The 26,264-nt window shown below is 44.2% G+C and overlaps 1 protein-coding gene across 1 annotated transcript in view; it reads right to left on the bottom strand.

The window, feature by feature from the left end:
• Nucleotides 1-14,735: 14,735 nt before the first annotated feature.
• Nucleotides 14,736-26,264, bottom strand: part of LOC143646623 (solute carrier family 22 member 20-like) — a 28,322-nt gene continuing 16,793 nt past the window's right edge. The window contains 3 exon segments of the mRNA XM_077115755.1: nt 14,736-14,943; nt 25,139-25,342; nt 25,520-25,628. Of these exon segments, the coding sequence (XP_076971870.1) occupies nt 14,847-14,943; nt 25,139-25,342; nt 25,520-25,628 (410 nt within the window). The 3' untranslated portion in view covers nt 14,736-14,846.

Raw genomic sequence — 26,264 nt, forward strand, 5'->3', positions numbered from 1 at the left:
GGAGGGAAAGAGAAGCAAAGGCTGCAGTCATAAGCACAGGTACTTTCATTTCAAATGGTCCAAACCTTGCTAATAATGTTAGTATAGTGAAATCACCACATTATCCCCAATATTTTATAAAACAGACACACCCCTGCCTTAGTGAACCTGTAAACTAAGAGATGGCTGATTGACACAAGCTTAGACTCAGTTTACAGGAAATGCATCAATTTTTCCTGCTTTTTGCTCTTGTTTTTTTTCAGGAGACTGAAAGATTTGGGGTAATGAAAACATGGATGTCATGTTGATTCTCCGACAGTTTTGCAAATATATATGGGAGAGCAAACTAAAAACATTGGACCAAATGTGAAGAATGCACAACAATGGAATTCTCTTGAATGTGGCTGAAGGCAGTGGAAATTGATACAGTCCTTTTAAAGAAGTATGTAGCAGAAGCTGGGGCCATGCTATGACCCAGCAATTCCACCCCTGAGCATATACCCAGCAGAAATAATCCCTTTGTCCACCAAAAGACATGTGCAAGAATGTTCTGGAAACTGCAAATGTTTTTTAACAATAGATTGGATAAATGGACTATGGTACATTCATACAATGGAATATTCCACGGCACTGAAAAAAGACAGACTCTGGGTATGCATAATAACATGTGGGAGTCATCCCAAAGCTTTTAAGTTGCTTGGGAAAAAAACAAGATGCCAAAGAATACATATGGTATGCTTCCACTTATATGAAATTGAAAAACAGACAAAACCAATTGATAGTGCTAGAGGTTAGAACAGTAGCTATATCTGAGGACCAGTATCATTGGGAGGGGTACAACAGAACCTTCTAGGGTGTTGGAAATAATCTGTATCTCAAGCTGGGTATTTGGATATGTCTGTATGCATGCAAAAATTTATCAAACCATACACTTAAAATTTTGAGCAAAGTAGGTTATATCTCAATTAAAATAGAGAATTAAAAAAAATCATTTGAAGAGTCAGCCTCAGCTCTAGATGTGCCTTGCCTCAGTCCCAATTGGAGAGTTGATGACCCCCAGCTCATACAACGACCCATTGAGGCAGGTATGGGTGCCCAGACTCGATGAGGAAGAGGAAATGGGGACTGTGATTTGAGGCTGGAGCTAGGAGCCTCTTAGGTGCCACCTGGACTTCTCGTCCTTGTTCCCTGCGCTGAAGACCCTTAGCAGATCTCCATCCTCAAGACCACCTATGACCCAGGAGCCACTGGTCCAGGTGCCTGGCCAGCGGGGATGCCCTGGGGTCCTGGATTTGGAAGTTTCACACGTCCCATGGTGTGGAGCAACTCCAAACTTCTCCACCTCATCCCCTTCCAGCCACCTTCCACAGAGGTTTCTCCACATGCGTTCTCTTGGTCTCTTAAACAGTCCGTCTTGCCTCGTTCTTCTGGTGGATTCTTGGGCAAGAGCACGTGGGCCTTTGTCCAGCGCCACTATACGATTCTACCTCATTTGCTCCAGAGAAGGAAGTACAGTGTCCCTCTTATGTGAATATTGCTTTGAGGACTACGCATGTCATGTGAGCTGTTGAGGTGGAAGCCTTCCACTCTGCGTCCTGGGTCCTTTTTTTTTTAAACTTTTTTTGTTGTGTAACGTATATACAAAGCAACGCAAAGAAGGAAAAAAGCAATAATTTTCAAAGCACTCTTCAACAAGTGGGTACAGGACAGATCCCAGAGTTTGCCATGGGCTACCATACCATCGTCTCGGATTTTCCCTTCTATTCCTTCATTGGAGGCTAGAAGGAATAAATACATTTTTTATCATCACAATTGACTTTTTTTCTTTATTGTGAAAAAGAACACATATACAAAAAAGCAACAAACTTCAAAGCACAGCACCACAATCAGTTGCAGATCAGATGCCGGAGCCAGGCATGGGCCGCAGTTCCACAATTTTAGGTCTTCACCTCCAGCTGCTCCAAGATACTGAGACTTTAGGAAACATTATTACAATGACCCGGCAATCGGACTCACTTGTTAAACCCTACCTTCTCTGCACAACTCCAACACCACCCCCGGATCCCTCCCACTCCCCAGGGCTATCTGGGCTATGCCCATTCCAACCCCTTGGTGTTGGTAGGGGTGTCACTAATATGGGGTAGGGAGACGGAACTAGCTGATGTTCTGGAGAGGCTGGGCCTCTAGGTTTCCAGACTTATCTGGTCCACGGATCCATCTGGAGGATGTAGGTTTCTGGAAAGTTACCCTAGTGCATGGAACTTTGTAGAATCTGTTTTTGTTTGTTTTGTTTTATCACAATTGACTTTTTTTCCCTTTTTTTTGTGAAAAATAACTGTATACAAAAAGAAGCAATAAATTTCAAAGCACAGCACAACAATCAGTTCTACAACAATCAGTTGTAGAACAGACTTCAGACTTTGGTATGGAAAGTTACTTTAGTGCATGGAACCTTTGGAGAATCTTATATATTGCCCTAGGTCTTCTTTAGGATTGGCAGGAATGGTCCTGGTTGGGGGTTGGCAAGTAGGTAGCAATGTCTAACTGGAGCTTGTGTAAGAGTGACCTCCAGAGTAGCCTCCCGATTCTCTTTAGACCCAGCCACTGATACCTTATTTGTTATACTTCTTTTCCTCCTTTTGGTCAGGATGGCACCTGTTCTAGTTTGCTAGCTGCCAGAATGCAATATACCAGAAACGGAATGGCTTTTAAAAAGGGGAATCTAATGAGTTACTAGTTTACAGTTCTAAGGCCGGGAAAATGTTCCAATTACAACAAGTCTATAGAAATTTCCAATCTAAGGCATCCAGGGAAAGATACCTTGGTTCAAGAAGGCCGATGAGGTTCAGGGTTTCTCTCTCAAGTGAGAAGGTACATGGTAAACACAGTCAGGGCTTCTCTCTCATCTGGAAGGGCACATGGTGAACACAGCGTCATTTGCTAGCTTTCTCTCTTGGCTTCCGGTTTCATGAAGCTCCCCGGGAGGCGTTTTTCTTCTTCATCTCCAAAGGTCGCTGGCTGGTGGACTCTCTGCTTTGTGATCCTGCAGCATTCTCTGCTCTCTCTGAGTCTCCCATTCTCCAAAATGTTTCCTCTTTTATAGGACTCCAAAAAACCAATCAAGACCCACCTAAATGGGGGGAGACATGTCGTCACCTAATCCAGTTTAACAACCACTCTTGATTAAATCACACCTCCAGGGAGATGATCTGATTACAGTTTCAAACATACAGTATTGAATAGGGATTATTCTGCCTTTATGAAATGGGATTCTGATTAAAACATGACTTTTCTAGGGAGCATACTTCCTTTCAAACCTGCACAGCACCATCAATCCCACTGTGCCAGGACCAGGTCCATTGTTTCCTGGGCCTTAATTCCATAAATCAGTTACCAAAATTTATTGAGGACCTAGAAATTAATCATCCCTTTCCGGCTTGGGGCTGTCGTGATGAAAGCTGTGTGGCAACCAAAAATTATAATTCCAAATTCTTCATCTGAGCTCTGGTTGAAATGAAAGGTGAAACCATGGGCTGCTGTGGAGGACACACACAGGGTGAGACAAGGCCCAAGGCCAGGGCCCTATTCATTTGACTGGTAAAGACACAATGAGTCCAAGATGTCAGTTTAGCGAGGTGTGGAATCTAGTTCATCCTTCAGAGCAGCTAGTAAATAGCCAGAAACAGTACAGAACAACTGCTGGGGCCATATTGGTGACTGGACACACAGTGTACACCAGCCTGGACAAGCTGGACCAGCTACAATCCCACACAGAACCCTCATTAGATAGAATTGTAAAGCTTCTCAGGCTCCAACTGCCCCAGGCAAGGGTGGAATTAAGCTTGTCTGAAAGACAAAGAGGCTGGTCAGGTGAAAGGAGGTAATTCCTGGGAGGCTGCGCCTGCCCCAGGAGAGGGGTGGGGCCCAGCTCAGATGGAATCCCTCCCTCAAGGAATTCAGACTCCAGGGACTGGAAAACTGAAGCAATTAAAGCCAGCCTACAAACTCTCCTCTGTCTCAACCATGCCCCCAGCATGAAGTTAAAAGGCACTGCATCACTTTATGCTGGTGGGACCTGAAGGCAGACAAAGCCACACACTGGGCAGGATAGGAAAAACACAGAGTCTAGAGGTTTCATAGTAAAATCTGTCAACCTGCTGGGTTTCACTCTCAGGGAAAACTGATGCAGGTAACTCTTTACTCCTGAGAGGAGGTCAGTCTCATCTGAGAAAATCTGACTGGAGTTGATAATATCTGCGTAGACTCTCCTAAAAAAAAAAAAAAAAGAAAAGAGGCTCTGTTCTAGTTTTCTAGCTGCTGGAATGCAATATACCAGAAACGGAATGGCTTCTAAAAAGGGGAATTTAATAAGTTGCAATATAACAGTTTTTAGGTCATGGAAATGTCCCAATTAAAGCAAGTCTATAAAAATGTCCAAATTAAGGCACCAACAAGAGGTTACCTTCACTTAAGAAAGGCTGATGTAATCATGTTAAAACACTGAATGAAGCTGCATCTGAGCTATAGGGTTTTTTTGTTGTTGTTGTTGTTGTTTTGTTTTTTGTTTTTTTTTTGTCTGTCTGGTTGTTTTTTTTGTTTTTGTTTTTTTTTACTATTATTATTACTTTTATTTTTTTTCTCTATATTAACATTCTACATCTTTTTCTGTTGTATTGCTAGTTCTTCTAAACTGATGCAAATGTACTAAGAAACGATGATCATGCATCTATGTGATGATAAGAATTACTGATTGCATATGTAGAATGGTATGATTTCTAAATGCTGGGTTAATTTCTTTTTTATCTTTTTTCCGTTAATTAATAAAAAGTAAATAAATTAAAAAAAAAAGTCCTGAGGAGTAGGTAAGGCCATATTTCCATTCTTTTGTAAATCAATTGAATATTGAAAAAAAAAAGAAAGAAAGAAAGGCTGATGAAGTTCAAGGTTTCTTTTTCAACTGGAAAGGCACATGGTGACCATGGCAATGTCAGCTTCCTCTCCAGGTCTCTTGCTTCATGAAGCTCCCCCAGGGGCATTCTCCTTCATCTCCAAAGGTTGCTGGCTGGTGGGCCCTGTGGTTCTCTCATCCTCTGGTGGCTCTCTCAGTCCTCAAGCACTTTCAAAAATGGTTCGTCTTTTAAAGGATTCCAATAAAGTAATCAAGACCCACCTGGAATGGATGGAGTCACATCTCCCTCCACTTAAAAGTTCATGCCTACAATTGGGAGAGTTCCATCTCGGTGAAGATAACCTAATCCAGTTTCCAACCTACATTATTGAATAGGGGTTAAGAGAAATGATTGCTCCCGCATGATTGGATTAGGATTAAGCGTGACTTTTTCTAGGGTACATAAATCCTTTTAAAGTGGTACAAGCTCCATATATGCTGGGCAAGAAACAGTAAAACAAGAACTGAAAAACTCTTATTAGTTAAACAAAACCCATGCTAGAGGTCTAGAATAAGCTGAACTGAATGTCAAAGTGCAGATAGAGAAAAAAGCCATCCACCAAGAAAATCCTAGGTAAAAGAATGAAAACAATCTCCAGGATAAACTAATTAAGGAAAACAAATCCCTAGACACCAGCAAAAAATAACAAGTCATACTAGGAAAATTGAAGCTATGGCCCGGTTAAAGGAATAAACCAACCACTCAAATGAGATACAGTTGAAACAACCAATTCAGGATGTTGGAACAGACATGGAAAATCTCATCAAAAATCAAATCAACGAGTTGAAGGAGGATATAAAGAAGGCAATGGGCAAATAAAAAGAAGAAATTCAAAGTCTGAAAAAACAAATCACAGAATTTACGGGAATGAATGTCACAGTAGAAGAGATGAAATAAAAAAACAACAGCAAAAACCTACAATGATAGATTTCAAGAGGTGGAAGAAAGGATCAGTGATCTGGAGGACTGGACATCTGAAATCCAACACACAAAAGAAAATATAGGGAAAAGAATGGAAAAATATGAGCAGGGTCTCAAGGAATTGAATGACAACATAAAGCATATGAATACACATGTTGTGGGTGTCCCAGAAGGAGAAAAGAAGGGAAAAGGAACAGAAAGACTAATGGAGGAAATTATCACTGAAAATTTCCCATCTCTTATGAAAGACATAAAATTACAGATCCAAGAAGTGCAGCGTACCCCAAATAGAATGGATCCAAATAGATATACTTCGAGGCACTTACTAATCAGACTGTCAGATGTCAAAAAAGAGAGAGAAGTTTGAAAGCAGCAAAAGAAAAGCAATCCATCACATATAAGAGAGCCCAATAAGACCTTGTGTGGATTTCTCAGCAGAAACCATGGGGCCAAAAAGGCAATGGTATGATATATTTAAGATTCTAAATGAGAAAAACTGCCAACCAAGAAGGCTATATCCAGAAAAATTGTCCTTCAAAAATGAGGGGGAAATTAAAAACATTTTCAGATGAACAATCATTGAGAGAATTTGTGACCAAGAGACCAGCTCTGCAACAAATACTGAAGGGGGCACTAGAAGCAGATAGGAAAAGATAGGAGAGAGAGGTGTAGAGAAGAGTGTAGAAATGAAGACTATCAGTAAAGGTAAAAACAGAAAAAAAAAATAGATATGACATACAAAATCCAAAAGGCAAAATGGTAGAAGAAAGTACTGCCTTTAAAGTAACAACACGAAATGTTAATGGATTAAATTTCCCAACCAAAAGAGATAGATTGGCAGAATGGATTAAAAAACAGGATCCATTTATATGCTGTCTACAGGAGACTCATTTTAGACCCAAGGACAAAAATAGGTTGAAAGTGAAGGGTTGGGAAAAGATATTTCATGCAAATAACAATTAGAAAAGAGTAGGAGTAGCTATACCAATATCCGACAAATTAGACTTCAACTGTAAAACAATTAAAAGAGACAAAGAAGGACACTATATATTAATAAAAAGAACAATTGAACAAGAAGACATAACAATCATAAATATTTATGCATCAAGCCAGAGTACTCCAAAATATATGAAGCGAACACTGAAAGGAGAAACTGACTCCTCTACCATAATAGCTAAATTCCCCTCTCTAATCAATGGCTAGAACATCTAGACAGAGGATCAGTAAAGAAACAGAATTTGAATAATGCAATAAATGGACCAGATTTAATAGACACGTACAGAACATTACACCCTACAACAGCAGAATACACCTTTTTCTCAAGTGCTCGTAGATCATTCTCAAGGATAGACCATGTGCGAGGTCACACAATCAAGTTTCAATAAATTTAAAAAGATTGAAATTGTACAAAACACTTTCTCAGATAATAAAGGAATGAAGTTGGAAATCAATGACAGGCAGAGGGCCAGAAAATTCACAAACATGTGGAGGCTCAACAACACACTCTTAAATAACCAGTGAGTCAAGGAAGAAATTACAAGAGAAATCACTAAATATCTCAAGGCAAATGGAAATAAAGACACAACATGCCAAAATTTATGGGATGCAGCAAAGGCAGTGCTGAGAGGGAAAATTATTGCCTTAAATGCCTATATCCAAAAAGAGGAAAGAGCTCAAGTCGAGGAATTAACCATTCACTTGGAAGAACTAGAGAAAGAGCAGCAAACTAACCCCAAAGCAAGCAAAAGGAAAGAACTAACGAAGATTATAGCAGAAATAAATGAAATTGAGAACATGAAAACAACTGAGAAAATCAACAAAACCAGAAGTTTGTTCTTTGAGAAAATCACTAAGATTGATGGATGCTTAGCAAGGTTGACAAAAAGAAGAAGAGAGAGGATACAAATAAATAAAATCAGAAATGGAAGAGGAGGCATAACCACTGACCCCACAGAGATAAAGGAGGTAGTGAGAGGATACAATGAGCAACTATATGTTAATAGACTAGACAGCACAGATGAAATGGACATGAACAACCAACATTGACTGGAGAAGAAATAGATGATCTCAGCAAACCAATCACAAGTAAAGAGATTGAATCAGTCATCAAGAAGCTCCCACAAAAGAAAAGTCCAGGACTAGACAGCTTCAATTGTGAATTCTACAAAACATTCAAGAAATAATTAGTACCAATCCTGATCAAACTCTTCAACAAAATTGAAGAAGGAAGGCTACCTAACTCATTCTATGAAGCCAACACCACCCTCATACCAAAGCCAGACAAAGATACTACCAGCAAATTACAGATCAATCTTTCTAATGAATATAGATGCAAAAATCCTCAACAAATTAGATTGCAAATCGAATCTAGCAGCACATTAAAAGAATTATACCCCATGACCAAGTGGGATTTATTCCAGGCATGTAAGGATGGTTCAAAATAAGAAAATCAATTAATGTAATACTCTGTATCAATAAATCAAAGCAGAAAAACTACATGATCATCTAAGCCCATGCAGAAAAGGAATTTGACAAAATTCAACACCCTTTCATGATGAAAACACTTTGAAGGATAGGAATAGAAGGGAACTTCCTCAACATAAAGGAATATATGAAAAACCCACAGCTAACATCATCCTCAATGGGGAAAGACTGAAAGCTTTCCCCCTAAGATCAGGAACGAGACAAAGATGTCCCCTGTCACCATTGCTATTCAACATTGTGTTGGAAGATCTAGCCAAAGCAATTAGACAAGAAAAAGAAATACAAGGCATCCAAATTGGAAAGGAAGAAGTAAAACTCCCACTGTTTGCAGATGATATGATACTATATGTCGAAACCCCCCAAAAAATCCACAGCAAAACTACTAGAGCTAATAAATGAGTACAGCATAGTGGCAGGTTACAAGATCAACACTCAAAAATCTGTAATGATATAGCTTTCACAATGTGACTGTGTGATTGTGAAAACTTGTGTCTGATGCTCCTTTTATCGACGGTATGGACAGATGAGTAAAAAAGATGGATAAAAAATAAACAAATAATGGGGGAACAAAGGTTAGAATAAATTGAGTAGAATGAAATACTAGTGGTCAATGAGAGGGAGGGGTAAGGGGCATGGTATGTATGAGCTTTTTCTTTTTTCTTTCTCTTTCTGGAGTGATGTAAATGTTTAAAAAAATGATCATGGTGATGAATACACAACTATGTGATGATATTGTGAGCCACCGATTGTACACTGTGTATAGAATGGTTGTATGTCAAGAATGTTTGTATTTTTGTTTAAGGTTTACAACAAGAATACTTAAGTAAATAAATATACAGAAAAGTGCAAAAAGGACACAATGAGCCACTTTCAGATTTAGAGTTTATCATTTATGTATTTATATTACAGAAAGGAGAAGCAGCTCAGAGTGTCAGCATCCTGTGTCCTCAATCTGCATACCAAAAAGGATGACCTGTGTCCATGGCCACAATTCTAGAAGGCGGTGAAGTGGCTTTAGATTAGGGATGGAAAGCCCAAGCCGTCATCAGAACCCAGAAGCCGTGGGAAACTCCCCCATGACAGGCTCCCAGGGAAGGTAGGCAGCAGAGTGGGTGGTGGCCTCGTAGCAGCTCCTTCCGGGCCTCTGTCCTCTTGTCTCCAGGTGTCCTGCCAAGACTCAGGTGAGCTCAGGCCTGTGTGGGTGCAGGCAGGGTTCTCAGGCAACTGGGCAGGGCTGTTCCCTTACAGCCCCACCCTCTGACCATTCATAGATCCAGGTGAAGATGCCAACAAGCTCAGGCCAACCCATTGGATGCTTCAGTTAACTGGACTGAGAGGAGCTTGGACCAAATCTGTTTCATCCGATGAGACAGACCACACTGTCTCCCAGTAGGGTAACCAGCCCAGCTTCCCATCTGGAACCAGGCCAGCGATAAATATTCGTGAATCCAGGTGCACCAAGGCTATGAGCACCGGCCCCACCCCCCACCAGGGCAATACGATTACCCCTTACCACCCCTGGTGATGTGTTTAGAAAAATCTGGAGCTTCTGAAAAATGTACAAAACCAGTCCAATAATAACAGGATGAGGCTGAAAGGACAAGCTAGTGCTCCTCCTGGCCTGTCATCTCGAGTGGGGGCTGTTCCCTCCTGGGCTGGTGGCTGTTGAGAGGTCTCAGATTAAGATTCTCCACTGGGCAGTGGTCAAGTTGAGGGTGGTGGCAGTCTGGGTTAAACTGGCCAGTTGCCTTATGGACAAGAGCTGAGCTTCATGGTCGCTGCCACCACCCCTAGCCTTCCAGATCTAAGGTCTCCCTTTCTCTCTAGCCGGGATTGCTGCTCTCCGATGGCCCCTTGTCCCCAGGACCCGTCCCTAAAGCAACCATGATGTCCATTTTCCCATGTCTTACCTGGACCCTTCGCTGGGCGGCCCAGTGATTCCTTCTTTATAGAACTTGTACCATCTCAGAACACCTCCCAGTCCCTGACGCATGGACCACACCAGGTTTACCTTAGGAATCATCACTGCACGTTTCGATTTGCTAAAGCTGCCAGAACGCAATATACAGAAACAGATTTGCTTTTACAATGGGGATTTATTAGGTTACAATTGTACAGTTCTAAGGCCATGAAAATGTCCCAATTAAGGCATCAACAGGATGATACCTGGACTCTGAAGAAAGGTCATCAGCATCTGGGACACCTCTGTCAGCTGGAAAGGCACATGGCCGGTGTCTGCTGGCCCTTGCTCCTGATTCCATTGCTTTCAGCTTCTGATTCCTGTGGCTTTCTCTGGGTTCTGCAGGTTTTCCCTTAGCGTCTCTGTAGGTCCTTTCTCAAACTTCTGCAAGGCAAACTCCGAATTTCATCTCTTAGCTTCTCTCCAGATTCTGGTTCTTTCAGTTCCCCTGGGTCCTTGCTTAGCATCTTCTGGGGTGTTTCTGCGTCCACGCACGCACGTGTGCTTTCTCCAAATGTCTCCCTCTTAAAGGACTTTTAAGGAAGGGGATTAAGACCCACCTTGAATGGGCGGAGTCACATCTCCATGGAAACAACCTAATCAAAAGGTCCCACCCAGCAGTAGGTCTGCCCCCATAGGATTGGATTAAAATATCATGGCTCAGGTGGGCCACGGTGGCTCGGCAGGCAGAGTTCTTGCCTGCAGTGCTGGAGACCCGGGTTCAGCTCCCGGTGCCTGCCCATGCAAAAGACAAAAAGAAAAAAAAAGCATGGCTCTTCTGGGGTGCATAACAGTTTTAAACCAGCAATGGTTTCCGTAATCATTACCACCAAAATCCATAAGTGCCCCAATCCTGCAGCCAAAGAAGCATTAGGTTAGACTCCCCCTGGTACTCCTGCCCCTTCCAGCTCTTGCTTGCTGCACACAAATTCCAGTCACCTGGGCCAGTCACGGGAAGGAAAAGAGTAGAGTGGAAAGGGTTAATTATTTTAAAAGGGATTTTTTTTTTTTTGGTCTCCTCCCCTCTCCCTGACGTTATAATGAAACATTCTCTTTAAAGGGGGTGGAATCCTCCAGCTAGAGCCCGACTCCTGCAGCAGCCGCTGGCAGGGCACCGAGCCCCGCGGTCCTGTCGTCCTGCTGGGTTTGTCCGTCCGAGTCGGTTCCTCCCGCCCTTGGCACCCGCTGCCTGGCCGTGTGGGGCCCACCGGCCCGCTGATTCCACCGCTGCCCCTTCCTTTCCCACGGCCATCCGCGCGAGGGCCGGGCCTCGCGCCCTCTCCCATCCCTCCCGCGCCGGGCTCCAGACCGCGCTGCACCCCCCCCCCCCCCCCCCCCCCGAGTCTGCGAAAATGTAACCAGATGCATGGTGGAAGGCGTCTTCCGGGACCGGCCCCGCGGCCTTGCAGCTCCAGCCATCGAGCAGAGTTCGGTTCCCTTTTCCCTTTGAGGCTGCACAGCTGCAGCGACCCGGGACACGGCAGCCTTCAACTCAGCCGGCCCCCGCAGTCCCCCTGCACGAATGGGCTGAGACGTTGCCCTCCGGCCGCAAGGTCCACTCTTGCTTCTGTAGAAGCCTAGAGATGCCGAAGACTGTTGTCACGGGGCGTTTAGTTTTTAAGTTTTCTAATTGTTAAATATAACATATATACAAAGAAAAGAAAAGAAAAAGCAATGAATTTCAAAATACACTTCAAAAAGTAGATACAGAACAGATTTCAGAGTTTGTTATGGGCTACCACTCCACTATTTCAGATTTTTCCTTTAGCTGCTCCAAAACACTGGAGGCTAGAAGAAACTTTTTTTCTTTTTTTTTTTTGTGAAAAATAACATAAATACAATACAGCAATAAACTTCAAAGCACATTGCAACAAATAGTTGTAGCACAGATTTCAGAGTCTGGTATGGGTTACAATTCCACCATGTTAGGTCTTTACTTCTATCTGTTCTAAGATACTGGAGACTTAAAAATAAATCAGCAGTCATAGCCATTTGTTAAATTCTATCTTTTCTGTTATAGCTTCTCTTTTGATCCTTCTCCCAATTGTTAGGGGTATTTGGACTATGCCCTCTCTAAATTTTTCAACTTGGAAAGGGGTGTCGATAATATGGGGTAGGGGGATGGAACTAGCTGATGTTCTGAAGAGGCTGGGCCCCCTGCATTTCAGGACTTATCTGGTCCAGGGACCCATCTGGAGGTTGTAGGTTTCTGGAAAGTTACCCTGCTGCCTGGAACCTTTCTAGAATCTTCTATGAACGCCCTAGGTGTTCTTTAGGATTGGCTGGAATGTCCCAGGGCTTTTGAAAATGCCACACATTGGCTGGTCAATGCCTTCCGATGTGCAATAGGGACGCTTGGAAGCTGTATGCCAGTTAGCAGAATGAATAAAGAGCCTGGGCCGAGTGGAGTCCTGTCTAAGCCTTGTGTCTCCTCCTCGGGAATGTGCCTTCATTGAACACTTCCTGACCAGCGTGGATTGCTAAGGAGAAGAGCAATCAAAGATTCCATGGTTTTCTCCGAGGCCTGTGACCTGGAGCCCCAGGAGTGTTCATGGCTGTTGTAGGAAACTTCATTTGTCAGAAGGTTTGTATGGAAAATTGGGTTTGCTCCCTTCAAAGGATATAGTTTGTTTGTCTTGGGAAGTCGAACTAGTTTACTAACCCCATGGTAATGGACCCACCAACTAGGGCTTCATGGTTATAGTAAACCCTACTTGTTGGGTTAAGTTACGTGACTTCTCTTGCTGGTTAGGAAAACTGTTCCAAGATCAGCGGTTCTCAGCCTGGACCCATGCCAGACTAAGGACACCTTTTTTACTCCAAAAGTAAAAACAAATTGGTGTTTAGAGTTCTTGCTTGTCATGCCGGAGATGGGGTTCAATTCCCGGAGGCTGTACATGCCAAACAAAAACAAAAACAAAAACAACCCCCACAAACTGGTGTTGATGACAGTTGCGCTTCTAAAACGCAAACAAAATCTTGATCTTCTATCCAGGGCTCCCATTGAGGTTTTCTGCCCCCTCCCTTGGCGTCTGGAAGTTGCAGGCCGCTTTCGCCATCCCTGTGACTCGGTCATCCTTCGCTCAGCAAAGTGGCCTGAGCACCTGCCGAGGTGCTGGCCTCGGTGCGGGACAAAGGCCAGGCGGACCCAACCCTGTCCTCAGAGAGCTGCCAGGAGAGGGCAGCAGACAGCTGGGAAAGAGCAAAGGGGTGGGGTGTAGAGGGCACCAAGGGGAGGTCTGGGAGGGCAGCCTGGAGGAGGTAACCTTCCCAAGTGAGACAAGGCAGTACTCTCCCCATTTCCAACGTTCTGATCTGTTGAGGGGTGTGGGCTGAGAACAAATCCAAGCAGAGAGCTCACATCGTGGATTGCTAACAGATGCTCCCTGACGTGTGCAACAGGGGAGGTTAAATCCACGGGAGGGAATGAGGATTAGTGACTTCGATGCCAGGTCCTTGGGACAACCCTTGAGAGTGACAATGAACCCCTGTTCCAAGGGCTGAGCTGCTGAAAGACCGACCTGGAGAAATGGCAGGTCTCGGTGGCTCTTGTCCAAACCATGATATTCCCACTTTTTGCCTCTACTGTGCTTTTCCGTGGGCTCGAGGGGGGTGAGTACTGAACTCATTTGATGCTCTGGCAACTCCTGGAGGAAGGCAGTAGACCAGGGAACTTGCCCAAGGTCACCCAAGGAGCCAGGATTCGAATCCAGACCCTTGTGACTCTAATCAGAATTCCCGGTGATGGCCAAGGTCAAGGACGCAGCATGCGCCCCCAACATCGAGGGAAATAGGTCTAAGGTCAGAGGGGATCCGGTGCTCTCCCCTTCTCCCAGGGATCGCCCCTCTGTAAGACTTCCTGGGAACCGAGCCCCACCCCATTTCTGCAAAGTACTTGTCCTGGGAAGGCAAATGGAGGGTAAAGGTCTCTACCCATTGACCAAGCCTGGCTTCATCACTTATTCATTGACTTCTTGGGTCTCTGCAAGACTCACGTCAGGGACCCTGGGGCAACGAAGGCCATCAAGCGCGGCCTTGGTCAAGGAGACATTTGCCAGTCAAGGAGGTAAGTCAGACACACAGCAGAAAAAAGTTTTCTCGTACAACAGGACAGGAGAGAGTAAATGACAAATGAGTGGTGCGGAGTGAGTTCTGGAAGCTTCTCTGAGGATAAGCCTTCTTCCGTGAGAGGAGGGGCAGGGCTGCTCGGGGCTGACCCTGTGGCACAGGTGTCACCCTAACTCCACAAAGACCCAGCTTGTTTTCAGGTGGAACAACAGGGAACAGAGACATTTTTAAAGGGCAGCTGCAAGGATGGGAAAGGAAAACAGACCTTTTATTGCTACAGAAAACAGTCCCTCCTGGGGCCCTTGGGACACACTTTTCTCCCCACTTTCTATATATTTGTAATGTACATAGACCTCTGCTGATCGGGGGTTTCCTTCCCAGCAGCCCATGTGTGGGGACTCTGGCATGGGGCAGTGGCCCCTGGCTGGACTTGGCAGCATCCGGGGCTGAGAAGGCCACGAGCCAGTGCCAGGCTGCTACTGAACTTAGATGGTTTCTTTAAGGGGAGAGGCTCCCATCTGCTGAAGAGCAATTTCTTCTCTCTTCTCTTGCACGTCCTTCTTGGAAAGGCCTTCTCTGGCTCTGTTGAAAGGAGAAGGCCATGGGTGGGAAAAGGTGAATGGAGGTGGCGAGGGGCAGGTGGCAGGGCGAGTCATTCAAGGGAGTATTTGCGACACCTGCAGCGTTTCCCCACTGCCCCAGAGCCCCAAAGGAAGGCGGGGGTCCCAGCAGCCCCTCCTCTGGGTTCTCCCTGGGGCCTCTTAGTGGCACCCCCTCCCCTTCCCCCACCCCGGGGTCCCTTCTACCGCTGAGGCTGTGTCTCATAGTGGTCAGAGCTGGCCTGGCCGAGACACGGGACTTGGAATGACTGCAGTGCCCAGGGGGCTAGCCAAGAGTTTAGAGAGGAGGAACCGGAGATCAGACACATCCCCAGAGACACCCCACCTGCAAGTGGGGCGTGGGGAGCAGGCCTCAAACAGGGCTTCCTGGTATCAGGCTTGAGGCACCTACAGAAAGCTCCCCATTACCCCTGCCCAAGGAACGGGAGACCCAGGAGGCAGCAAGGCTCCAAGGTCGGGGGGCTCCAGGCTGTCCCTGCCCTGGGCTCTTTTCAGGGACCGGAGTCAGGGATGGGGTGACAGGTAGGAAAGTGGCCTGGACTTCGGGGGTTCCTATGGTGCCAAACAGCCTGGTGGCTCCCCACAGAGCTTTGCATCCTATGAGCCAGGTCTGCTGCCAATTTTGCCTTTTTCCTTTTTTAATCCTCTAGCCTCTGAGAGGGTCTGGTCTCCCTGCTTGGTATAGATAATTTGGAGATAATTTTTTAAAAATGTAAACAACCAGACCAAAGAAAAAAAAATCCACCCATACTTTGAGGCAACTTTTGTCACCATTGAGACATATTTCTCTCTTTTAAGTCCAATATATCTCTCGACACAATTAAAATATAACTAATTTTAATATACCACTTACCAGTAATTCGTAAACATCCCTATGCCATTAAAACGTTCATAAACTTCACACTTAACAACTGCACCATGTATTATAATCTAATTATTGATAGATGTTTGGAGAGTTTACATTTTTTTCTAGTATATAAAACATGACAATGGATATTTTTGCATATATATTGTGTTCACATATCAGCTTATTTTCCTGGGATAGATTCCTGCAAATGTCACTGATGCTTTGAAGAATATGAAAATGTTTACAGCTGGAGATCGGTAATGCCGAAGAACCTTCCAGAAAGGCTGCAGTGGTTTCCTCTCCTGCCTGCACCCCCATTCCCGTATTGTTTATTACCCTGTTTTACAACCTTTCCTTGTTGGATATTAAAAAATATCTCACTGCTTTAATCTGCATGTCTTTGATTATGGCTGTTTGGATATTTTCCCGTATTTACTTCCTTTTTGAGTTTTCTCGTTTGTGATGGTTGTATTCTTCTTACACAAAAGGAGTTTTTGAACAGGGTCAGCCAGCTGTTCCTTCGCTGTGTTGCTACAACAAACTGGAATATAACCCCAGTTGGGCAACTGACATCAACCCCAGCACTACTTTGGGTCTTTAGAACATTCTGGAAAAACGGTAGCTGGTCTGGGGATCAGGGGAGCATCTGACAATCTAAGCAGAAATGAATGATTTACAAATAGACTGCGAAATAAATCGGGGCGGGGAGCTCACTTAACCTTGACCACGGGAACCAGTGTTCCGAGGGCTGCTGGCACCAACCCCTTTTGGCTTCCCGCCATCTTTGGGTTGGTATCTCCAACCCGGGGAGAAGGAGGCCACTTCCTTCTCATCTTAATCCTTGACATCCTGGGCCTCTGACCGGCACCCATAATTATTTAATGAGATTAGAAGTTGAGAAAAATGAGATGGGGGAGGAGTCCTTGGATGCTTATTGTTCCGATAGCTGAACCTCCATTGGGCTGGCCTGTGAGAGAGGGTCTCTCTTGCCTCCCCTCCCCTCCCCTCCCACCTCACCCATTTCCTAGTGGACTAAAACAAGCCGGGCCAATTCTGTCTCATGTCTGGTTGGGTGAGAACTTCAGCCTCCAGTTCCTGGTTGGACAAGAAAGGTCAATAAGAAGATCTGGCGGGTTAATGAAGAAACCCAGCATGCTCCAGAAGCTTCCCAGGGACACAGTAAATGTGTATCTGACTCTATCAGTGGCTCTAAAAATCTTAGCTGCCAGGACTCCTTATGGCTGTCAGAACATGCCATCGTAGTTCTAGAACATGTATTTCCCACGCACAGCCCCCAAGGGGGCAAAAAACCTGGTTCCTGAGAGGACAAAGATATTTCAAGCTATTATAATGGTGTGCAGCTCCGCAAAGGGCCATAGAAGCAGATGTGTGGGATAACTGCGGTATTTAAATTTCATGGGGAAGAAGTGACGGGTTGGGCAAAGAGGGAGAAAAATTTCTTAAAAAATGACCCCTTAGAGGGCATGATAATGAAAAAGATTTGAATTGAAACACTATTCTACAGCAACTGCCTTAAACGTGCAGACCCCAGCCTCCATTTGGGCTGAGATAAAACGATGTTGAAGAGACAGAGAGATCTTTCCAATGAACCCTTCCTCAAAGTCCTACGGTGGTTTCTCCATTGACTTTTCCTTGGGTTTTTATTTTTTTCTCCATTTTTGCATGGCAGGCACCGGGAATTGAACCCAGGTCTCTAGCACAGCAGGAAAGTACTCTACCTGCTGAGCCGCTGTGGCCCACCCTCTCCATTAGCTTTTTAAAGTCTAAACTCTCAATGTGATCTGTATGTAGGCTGGCTCTCCCTTCAGTCTGGCTACCTCCTCCTCCTCTTTTATGTCTGGGCTTAAATAATCCTTCTTCTTTGAGGCACGCTCCCCCCTCCCCCAACCACCCAGTTAATCCCTTCCTTAAGTATTATTTGAGCGCCAGAAACACATCTTATTTGTGTCTCCCTTACTCTGTAAGCGGCAAGGGTCACCTGTTTTAGTCACCAGACATCTAACACTTAGCATGGTGCCTGGCACACAGCAGGAACTCTATAAATAACAATGGATCAATTAATTTGATCTCAAAAAGTGGGGCTTAAACACAGGGTAAAATCATTGGCCTCCAAGCCCTCAATATTGGGGTTTATTTCTTTGGAACTTATCCCTGCAAAGGCTAGGCTAGGTCTACTTAAAATTAGGCATAAGGGTCACCCCCAAGAGAACCTCTTTTGTTGCTCAGATGCGGCCTCTCTCTCTCAGCCAACACGACAAGCAAACTCACTGCCCTCCCCCTCTCTACGTGAGACATGACTCCAGGGGTGTAAACCTCCCTGGCAACGTGGGACAGAAATCCTGGGATGAGCTGTGTCTTGGCATCAAGGGATTGAAAGGAAACCTTCTTGACCAAAAGGGGAAGAGAGAAATGAGACAAAAGGAAGTGTCAGTGGCTGAGAGATTTCAAACCGAGTTGAGAGATTATCTTGGAACTTATTCTTATGCATTATATAGATATCCCTTTTTAGTTTATGGTGTATTAGAGGGGCTGGAGGAAGACCTGGATTCCAATAGCCATGTTTCTTGAAGATGATTGTATAACTTAATAGCTTTTACAGTATGACTGTGTGGTTGTGAAAACCTTGTGTCTGATGCTCCTTTTATCTACAGTATGGACAGATGAGTAAAAAATACAGATAAAAATAAACAAATAATAGGGGGAAAAGGTTAAAATAAATTGAGTAGATTGAAATACTAGTGGTTGAGAGGGAGAGGTAAGGGGCATGGTATGTATAAGTTTTTCTTTTTTCTTTTTTAATTTATTTTGCTGGAGTGATATAAATGTTCAAAAAAATGATCATGGTGATGAATATACAACTATGTGATGATATAGAAGCCATTGATTGTACAGTATGTATAGAATGTTTATATGCCAAGAATTTTTGTACGAAGGGCGGTGCGATGGTGGCTCTGTGGCAGAGTTCTCACCTGCCATGCTGGAGACCCAGGTTCGATTCCCAGTGCCTGCCCCTGCCCCCCAAAAAATTTACCAGTGATCAATGAAAGGGAGTGGTAAGGGGTATAATAAAAAAAATAGGATGAACAAAGGTTAAAATATATTGGGTAGACAGAAACACTAGTGGTTGAGAGAGAGGGGTAAGGAGTATGGTATGTATGAGTTTTTCTTTTTATTTCTTTTTCTGGAGTATTGCAAATGTTGTAAGAAATGATCATGGTGATGACACACAACTATGTGACGGTATTGTGAGCCATTCATTGTATACCAAGTGTGGAATGTTCATATGTTAAGAATGTTCGTGTGGGTGGGCCTGCCGTGCCTGAGGACCCAGGTTCGATTCCTGGTGCTGCCCATGTAAAAAAAAAAAAAAAAAAAAGAATGTTCGTGTGTGTATGTTGTTTTGTTTTGTTGGCTAAAAAAATAGCAATAAATAAAATAGGCAAAAGATATGAATAGACATTTCTCCAAAGAGGAAATACAAATGGCTAAAAATCACATGAAAAGATATTCATCTTCATTAGCTATTAGGGAAATGTAAATCAAATCCACAATGAATGATCATTTCACACCTGTAAGAAGGACCACTGTTAAACAAACAAGAAAATACAAAAGCTGCAAAAGATGTGGAGAAATAGGAATACTTATTCACTGCTGGTGGCAACGTAAAATGGATCAGCCACTGTGGAAGACAGTTTGGTGATTCCTCAGAAAACTAAATATTGAGTTGCCCTATGACCCAACAACTCCACCACTCAGTATATGCCCAGAAGAGCTGAAAGCAGGGACACAAACAGATATTTGCAAACCGATATTCATAGCAGCATTATTCACAATTGTCAAAAGATAGAAACAATCCAAAAGTCCGTCAAGAGATGAGTGGATCAACAAAATGTGGTATATACATATGATGGAATATTATGCAGCAGTAAGAATTAATGATGTCCTGAAGCACATGACAACATGGATGAATCTTGAGGACACAATGCTGAGTTTAATAAGCCACTCACTACGGGACAGATATTCTATGATTTCACTAATATGAACTGGAACATGTAAATTAAGAGTCTTAAAATGTAGAATATAGGGTACCTAGAGATAAATAGAAGTTAGAGAAGGGGGAGTGGTTACCAAATATGTACAGAATTGTTAACAAGTTTGAACTTAAACGTCTGGGAATGGATAGAGGTGATGGTGGCTCCTTATTGGGATTATAAGTAATAGTAATGCATAATAAGGTGAATTTAATTTTAAGTGGTTGTTTAAAGTCATGTATGTAAATAAGTTCTCACATGAACTACTACAAATGTAAAAAAATAATAATAATAGAAGGATATATTGGAAAAACATAGCTAATACAAACTATGGACTATAGTTAATAGTAATATTTTAATATTCTTTCACCAACAGTAACAAATTTACTACACCAAAATGATGGGTCAACAATTGAGGGGTGGAGTGGATAAGGGGTATGGGAGGATTTGGGATTTATTTTCTATTCCTATCTCTGTTCTGGAGAATGAAAATGTTCTAAAATTGATCATGAGGATATATGCACAGCTGTGTGATACTGTGAGCCAGTGATTGTATACTTGGCGTGTTGTGTGAATAGAGCTCAATAAAATTGAGAGGGGGAAAAAAAAGAAAGTTTGTACATTTGTTTGTTAAGGTTTACCATAAAAACATTAATTAAAAAAAAATCATTGCCTCCAAGTCTCTGCAGAGCTTTCCTGACCAGTGGTCTCTGAGATTAGAGACCTGGGTGTACACAGGGCGGTGTCCACCTTGTTTCCAAGAAGTCTGGACTTTGTTTCCTCAAGGCGTCAGCCTATTCGTTTGCTCTACTGACTTCATAAGCCCCACGCCTCCCTCCTCCTGTGGAAACCACAGGCTTTGCTCTATTTTGCAAAAGTGTACAGGAGGGCGGGCCACGGTGGCTCAGCAGGTAAGAATGCTTGCCTGCCATGCCCGAGGACCCGGGTTCGATTCCCGGTGCCTGCCCATGTTAAAAAAAAAAAAAGTGTACAGGAGATGCCAACAGGCGCTGGCATGGCAGGTCTAGCCTTTGGCATTGTCCACTTAGAGGGGACTCCAAGAGGGAAGGGAGATTGGGAAAGGGGGCACTTTACCTGTTTATGAGAATGACAATCTGGGTCATCAAAAAATACATGCAAAGTGCTCCTTCTTCCCTTCTCTTCCTGAATAGTTCAGTCCTAAAGCTGTTAAGTGGGGGCAGTGGAAGGTAGGTGTAATGTGGTGGTGTGGCCATCCATGCAGAGGAGGTGGCAATAGCGACCGTGAGAAGCGAGTTACATCCAGGGGGACCAGTCAGATTAGGAAACATATTAAGGATAAGGGGAGCCAGGTTCTGCAGTGTCCGAGAAGGGAGTTATCAGGGATGAAAAGGGAGAAAACTAGAAGGAATTCTGGTGTTGCGTTGGAAGAAGTATTGGTGTGGACTCATAGTTTTCAATAGAATCCATAGATAGAGAAATAAAGATGTAAGAGTGTGAAACTATTCCCTACCTGTGTCCACTTGACAGCAGAGACACTCCAGTAACTAATGAACACACCTCACACCCAGAGCTTGGCTTCTAAGTCCCATTCTGTACTAAAATCGACCAGGATACTCTGAGCAACGAACAGCTGCTTCCAGAACGGCAGCAGGGAAAGTGTAGGATGAACCTGGAACATCTTGCTGTGCCAGAAGCAAGGATGGTCTCAAAGAATGTTAAAAGGACACAGAGACCTGGAACAAATTCAGCATTAAAATAGAGTATAACCCACTGAACAGAATAAGAATGTATAAGTCCATGATGATATAAACAAACGGAAAGTTTGATGAAGAATGGAATGTTTACATCGTTTCAAATGACCTCACCACAAGATACACATGAATGACAAAGGGAAAAGAGAAACTTTGCAGAGGAGAAGATGCCACCTGAGTCAGGTGATCAAAGGGGACATCACCAGTCATAGGACAAATGAAAATCACGTACCATTTGACAAGATCCAAGAACACAGCTTCACTTCTGGGAGAGAGCTGCCAAAGATGCATAACCTACAACCTCAGAAAAACCCCCAACCGAGGGCAACTGTGCAAAACACTTATCCTATAATCTTTAAAATGGTCAAAGTCATTGTGTAAGCAGAGGTTTAACTTGCAGCTCTGTGCTCATCTCCAAAGATTCCTGGATCCTTGACACTCAACCAACCACAAAGGCAAGGACACAAAGTACCAGCCAGTAATTTACAAGGTGCTGTTAAAGTCTGAGTCTTCCCTGGAGGCACCCTCTACCAACCTGTCTATACTGTTTATTGAAAATGCATAGATTCATGGTCTGCCTTGGGTTGACCAGGTAGCACAGTCTGGTCTTGGCTGTGTGACCACTGGATAGTCAGTGAACCTCTCGGTCCACTGGTGCCCTGGCTTCCTTGAGACTGAGAGATCTCATTCTCTTCTTGGTGGCTTGTGATTCAGAAAGGAAGCCCCTTCCGGGCTCCTAAGAGAGGACCCCGAGAGAAGCGCCTGGAAAAACTTGAATGGGGTCTGAGGATGAAGTGCTAGTCATGTATCAATGTTAAAGTTCTGATTTTGATGGTTGTGCATGCGGTTATGTAGGAGATTGTCCTCGTTTGGAGGAAATATAATAAAGTACCTGGAGGTGATATCAACAACATTTTTGCAAATGGTTTGGGAAAACAGTTCTCTGTCTTGTACTTCTTCAGCAAATTTGTGATTATTCCAAACTGCATATAGATAGATAGATAGAGATACATATATAAATTATGGAGCATTTTGTGTCAGAAAGCAAAGATGTATATTGGTGTGTGCATATGTGTATTCACATTTATATATGCATATAAAAAATTTAAAAATAAATGATAAAAGCAATACTAAATATGAGACTACTATGCCACATTTACTGAGCCCTCTTAAGCTTTCCACTTTGTAGATATGAATTAACTGGTTTTAAGCTTGTTCAAACTCATCCTAAACCCCTAGAATGAATGGACTCCTGGTAGAATTAGCTAGATCACACCCAACCAGCAAATTGTTGTGGAAAAGAATGGCTCATTATCAATTAAATAAAAATTAATATTATTTTTAGTAAATGGTCTCTCATATTTTATTGGTCCATATCCAGGAACAACATACTGTAGTTTTATAGTCAATTGTTTCCAGGCAGAGTCAAAGGAAGCCAAGTTTCTTAAAACTAGGGCTTCATTTGTCATAACTGTAATTTTTCTATAGCCGGACTAAAAAAATGCCCAGGCCAAGAAAACTTTCTTGACCAAAAGGGGTAAGAGAGAAATGAGAAGAAAAAAAAAAAGTGTCAATGACTGAGAGATTTCAAACAGAGTCGAGAGGTTATCCTGGAAGTTATTCTTATGCAACATATGGATATCCTTTTTTAAGTTTATGGTGTATTGGAGAGGCTGGAGGGAAGTGCCTGAAACTGTAGAGCTGTGTTCAAGTAACCTTGTTTCTTGAAGATGATTGTATGAAGATATAATGTTTACAATGTGACTATGTGATTGTGAAAACCTTGTGTCTGATACTCCCTTTATCTAGGGTATGGACAGATGAGTAAGAAATATGTGTAAAAAATAAGCAAATAATAGGGGGGACCAAGGTTAAAATATATTGGGTAGATGGAAATATTAGTGGTCAATGAGAAGGAGGGGTAAGGGGTATGGCATGTTTGAGTTTTCTTTTTCTTTTTCTGGAGTAGTGCAACTGTTCTAAGAAATGATCATGGTGATGAATACACAAGTATGTGATGATATTGTGAGCCATTGATCGTACACCACGTATAGAATGTCTGTATGTTAATAATGTTTGTATGTTGTTTATCAATAAAAATATTTTAAAAATAAATAAAAATGCCCAGGCCAGAATCAACTCTGCTGTTCCCTGTAAATGTTAGGGGGAAGGCAGTTCTCCAATATTTTTTTTTTTCTTGTTCTTGGGTCTCTCAGAAGACAGCTCGGAACACCTGCAAATCAGGCTCTTGATTGGGCTAAGGACAAATATTTATCCAGCACCTGGTCAGTGGAGCCACACCTGGCAATGAGCAGGAGCTGAGCACGTAATGAACGAGCTGGTGGCAGCTAGGTTGACTGTGGCCAGGAAGCGGGCCAGGTGGGCAGGGAGGGGCCATGAGGGCTTTGTAAGATCTTGGGTTTTATCCACAATGCAATAGGAATCTTCAGGAAACTGAAGAGGACAGAGTTCTGAGTGGGGAAGTAATACTATTTTTTGCACTATCAGCAAATCACACTCATTGCTGGGGAGAGAGACAGGGGCGGTAGGAGGCTCTTGGGGCAGTAGGGGGCTCATGCCATCGGGATGGGGAGGGATGTAAGGATTCAAAATATATTTTGGAGGCAGCATGGACAGGACTTGTCAAAGCATATACCCTTGATCTGTGAGCTTCCAACCTTTGTCCACAGATCAGGTAAGAGACGGGATGTTTGTGGGGGGATTATTTAAGGGTGGTGCGCTGGTTTGAAATGATGTATGGACCCTAGAAAAGCCATGTTTTAATCCTAATCCCATTTTGTAAAGGCAGCCGTTTCTTCTAATCCTTATTCAGTATTGTATGTTTGAAACTGTAATTAGATCATCTCCCTGGAGATGTGACTCACTCAAGAGTGGTTGTTAAACTGGATTAAGTAGAGGTATGTCTCCACCCATTTGGGTGGGTCTTGATTAGTTTCTGAAGTCCTATAAAAGAGGGAACATTCTGGAGAATGAAAGAGATTTGGAGAAAGCAGAATGACACAGCCATGAGAAGCAGAGAGTCCATCAGCCAGCAACCTTTGGAAATGAAGAAGGAAAACGCCTCCCGGGGAGCGTCATGAAATAGGAAGCCAGGAGAGAAAGCTAGCGGATGATGCCATGTTCGCCACCTGCCTTTCCAGATAAGAGAGAAACCCTGACCTTGTTCACCACGTGCCTTCTCACTTGAGAGAGAAACCCTGAACTTCATCGGCCTTCTTGAACCAAGGTATCTTTTCCCTGGATGCCTTAGATTGGACATCTCTATAGACTTGCTTTAGCTGGGACATTTTCACGGCCTTAGAACTGTGGACTTGCAACTTAATAAAGCCGCCCTTTTAAAAGCCGTTCTGTTTCTGGTATATCGCATTCCGGCAGCTAGCAAACCAGAGCAACATGTCAGTGGAATGGCCGTGGCAGAAAGGGTCTTTTTGATCTCCAGGTGTTTCATATCAATCTGCAGCCTGTTTGGCTGCCCCCACCCCGCCGTGCCCAGAGCCCCCTCACCTCCTCTCCATCACTTCGATGGTCTCTGCCAGAGGGACGTCAAGGGTCTCGGGCAGGAGGCAGACCACCAGCCCGGCCAGGATGGAGGGGATCCCGAAGCCCACAGGCGGCAGGATGGCACTAAGCTCCCCGAGCGTGGAGACCAGGGGTGCCGCCAGCCCCCCGAGGCGGGCATTCACCGAGGCAAAGCCCATGCCCATCTGCCTGTGAGAGGAGTGGGGAGCAGTCAGCAGCCGTAGTCAGGACGCCCCACAGGGCTGGGAGGACCAGGCCCCGGAGTATGGGAGAGCAGAGAGGAGCGGGGAGGGTGCACAGCTTTGGCGACCACGACAGGTCTCAGCTTGGAGCACAGGGGCTCCTGGGTTCCCCCCATGCACCCACCTGATCTCCGTGGGGTACAGCTCTCCTGTGAATAGGTACACGCAGATGAAGGAGCTGGCCAGGCAGCCTTTGCCCAGGGCCGCCTGGGCTGTGCGCAGGATTTGCATGTCTGGAGAGGGAGGAAGACCGTGCAATATGGGGGGTGGTGGTCAGAGCCCAAAGGCCCAGAACCCCCTCTTTCCCCCCAACTGCTCTTCTCCGGCTTTTGCCTCCTTCCTCCCTTCTCCCCATCAGTCACCAGGTCCTGCTGGGGGAGTTTGTGGACAAGCTTTAGAGTCAGGCCCGGGTTCAAATCCTAGCTCTGGCCCTGCTGGGTGACCTCGATCAATGTTATTAACCTCTCTGAGCCTCCCTGTCCTCCCCTGGAAAATCAGGAAAATACCAACGCGGACCTCACAGCTTGCCGGGGTGGACATGACACCATGAGTTTCGAGTGCATGGAGCCCAGGAAAGGCTTGTGGGAAGGGAAGCGTCCCGGTTCCTTTGCTGGCTGGGTGGTCGCTTATACAGATGGCAAAATCCCAAATCCAAATGTCTGCATCAGGGCAGTAGCCAAGGAAATCATGCTGTGTCCTCTAGGCTTGGCGGCAGCCCCACCTGGCTGCCCACTGGAATCAGGTGGGGAGATTTTGTTTTTTGGTGGGAGGGGTGCATGGCCTGGGAATCGAACCCAGGTCTCCTGCATGGAAGGCAAGCATTCAACCACTGCAGGATCCATGCACCCTCAGGTGGTGAGACTTTATAA

The sequence above is a fragment of the Tamandua tetradactyla genome, chromosome 9 (assembly GCF_023851605.1).
Source record: "Tamandua tetradactyla isolate mTamTet1 chromosome 9, mTamTet1.pri, whole genome shotgun sequence".
Classification (NCBI taxonomy): domain Eukaryota; kingdom Metazoa; phylum Chordata; class Mammalia; order Pilosa; family Myrmecophagidae; genus Tamandua; species Tamandua tetradactyla.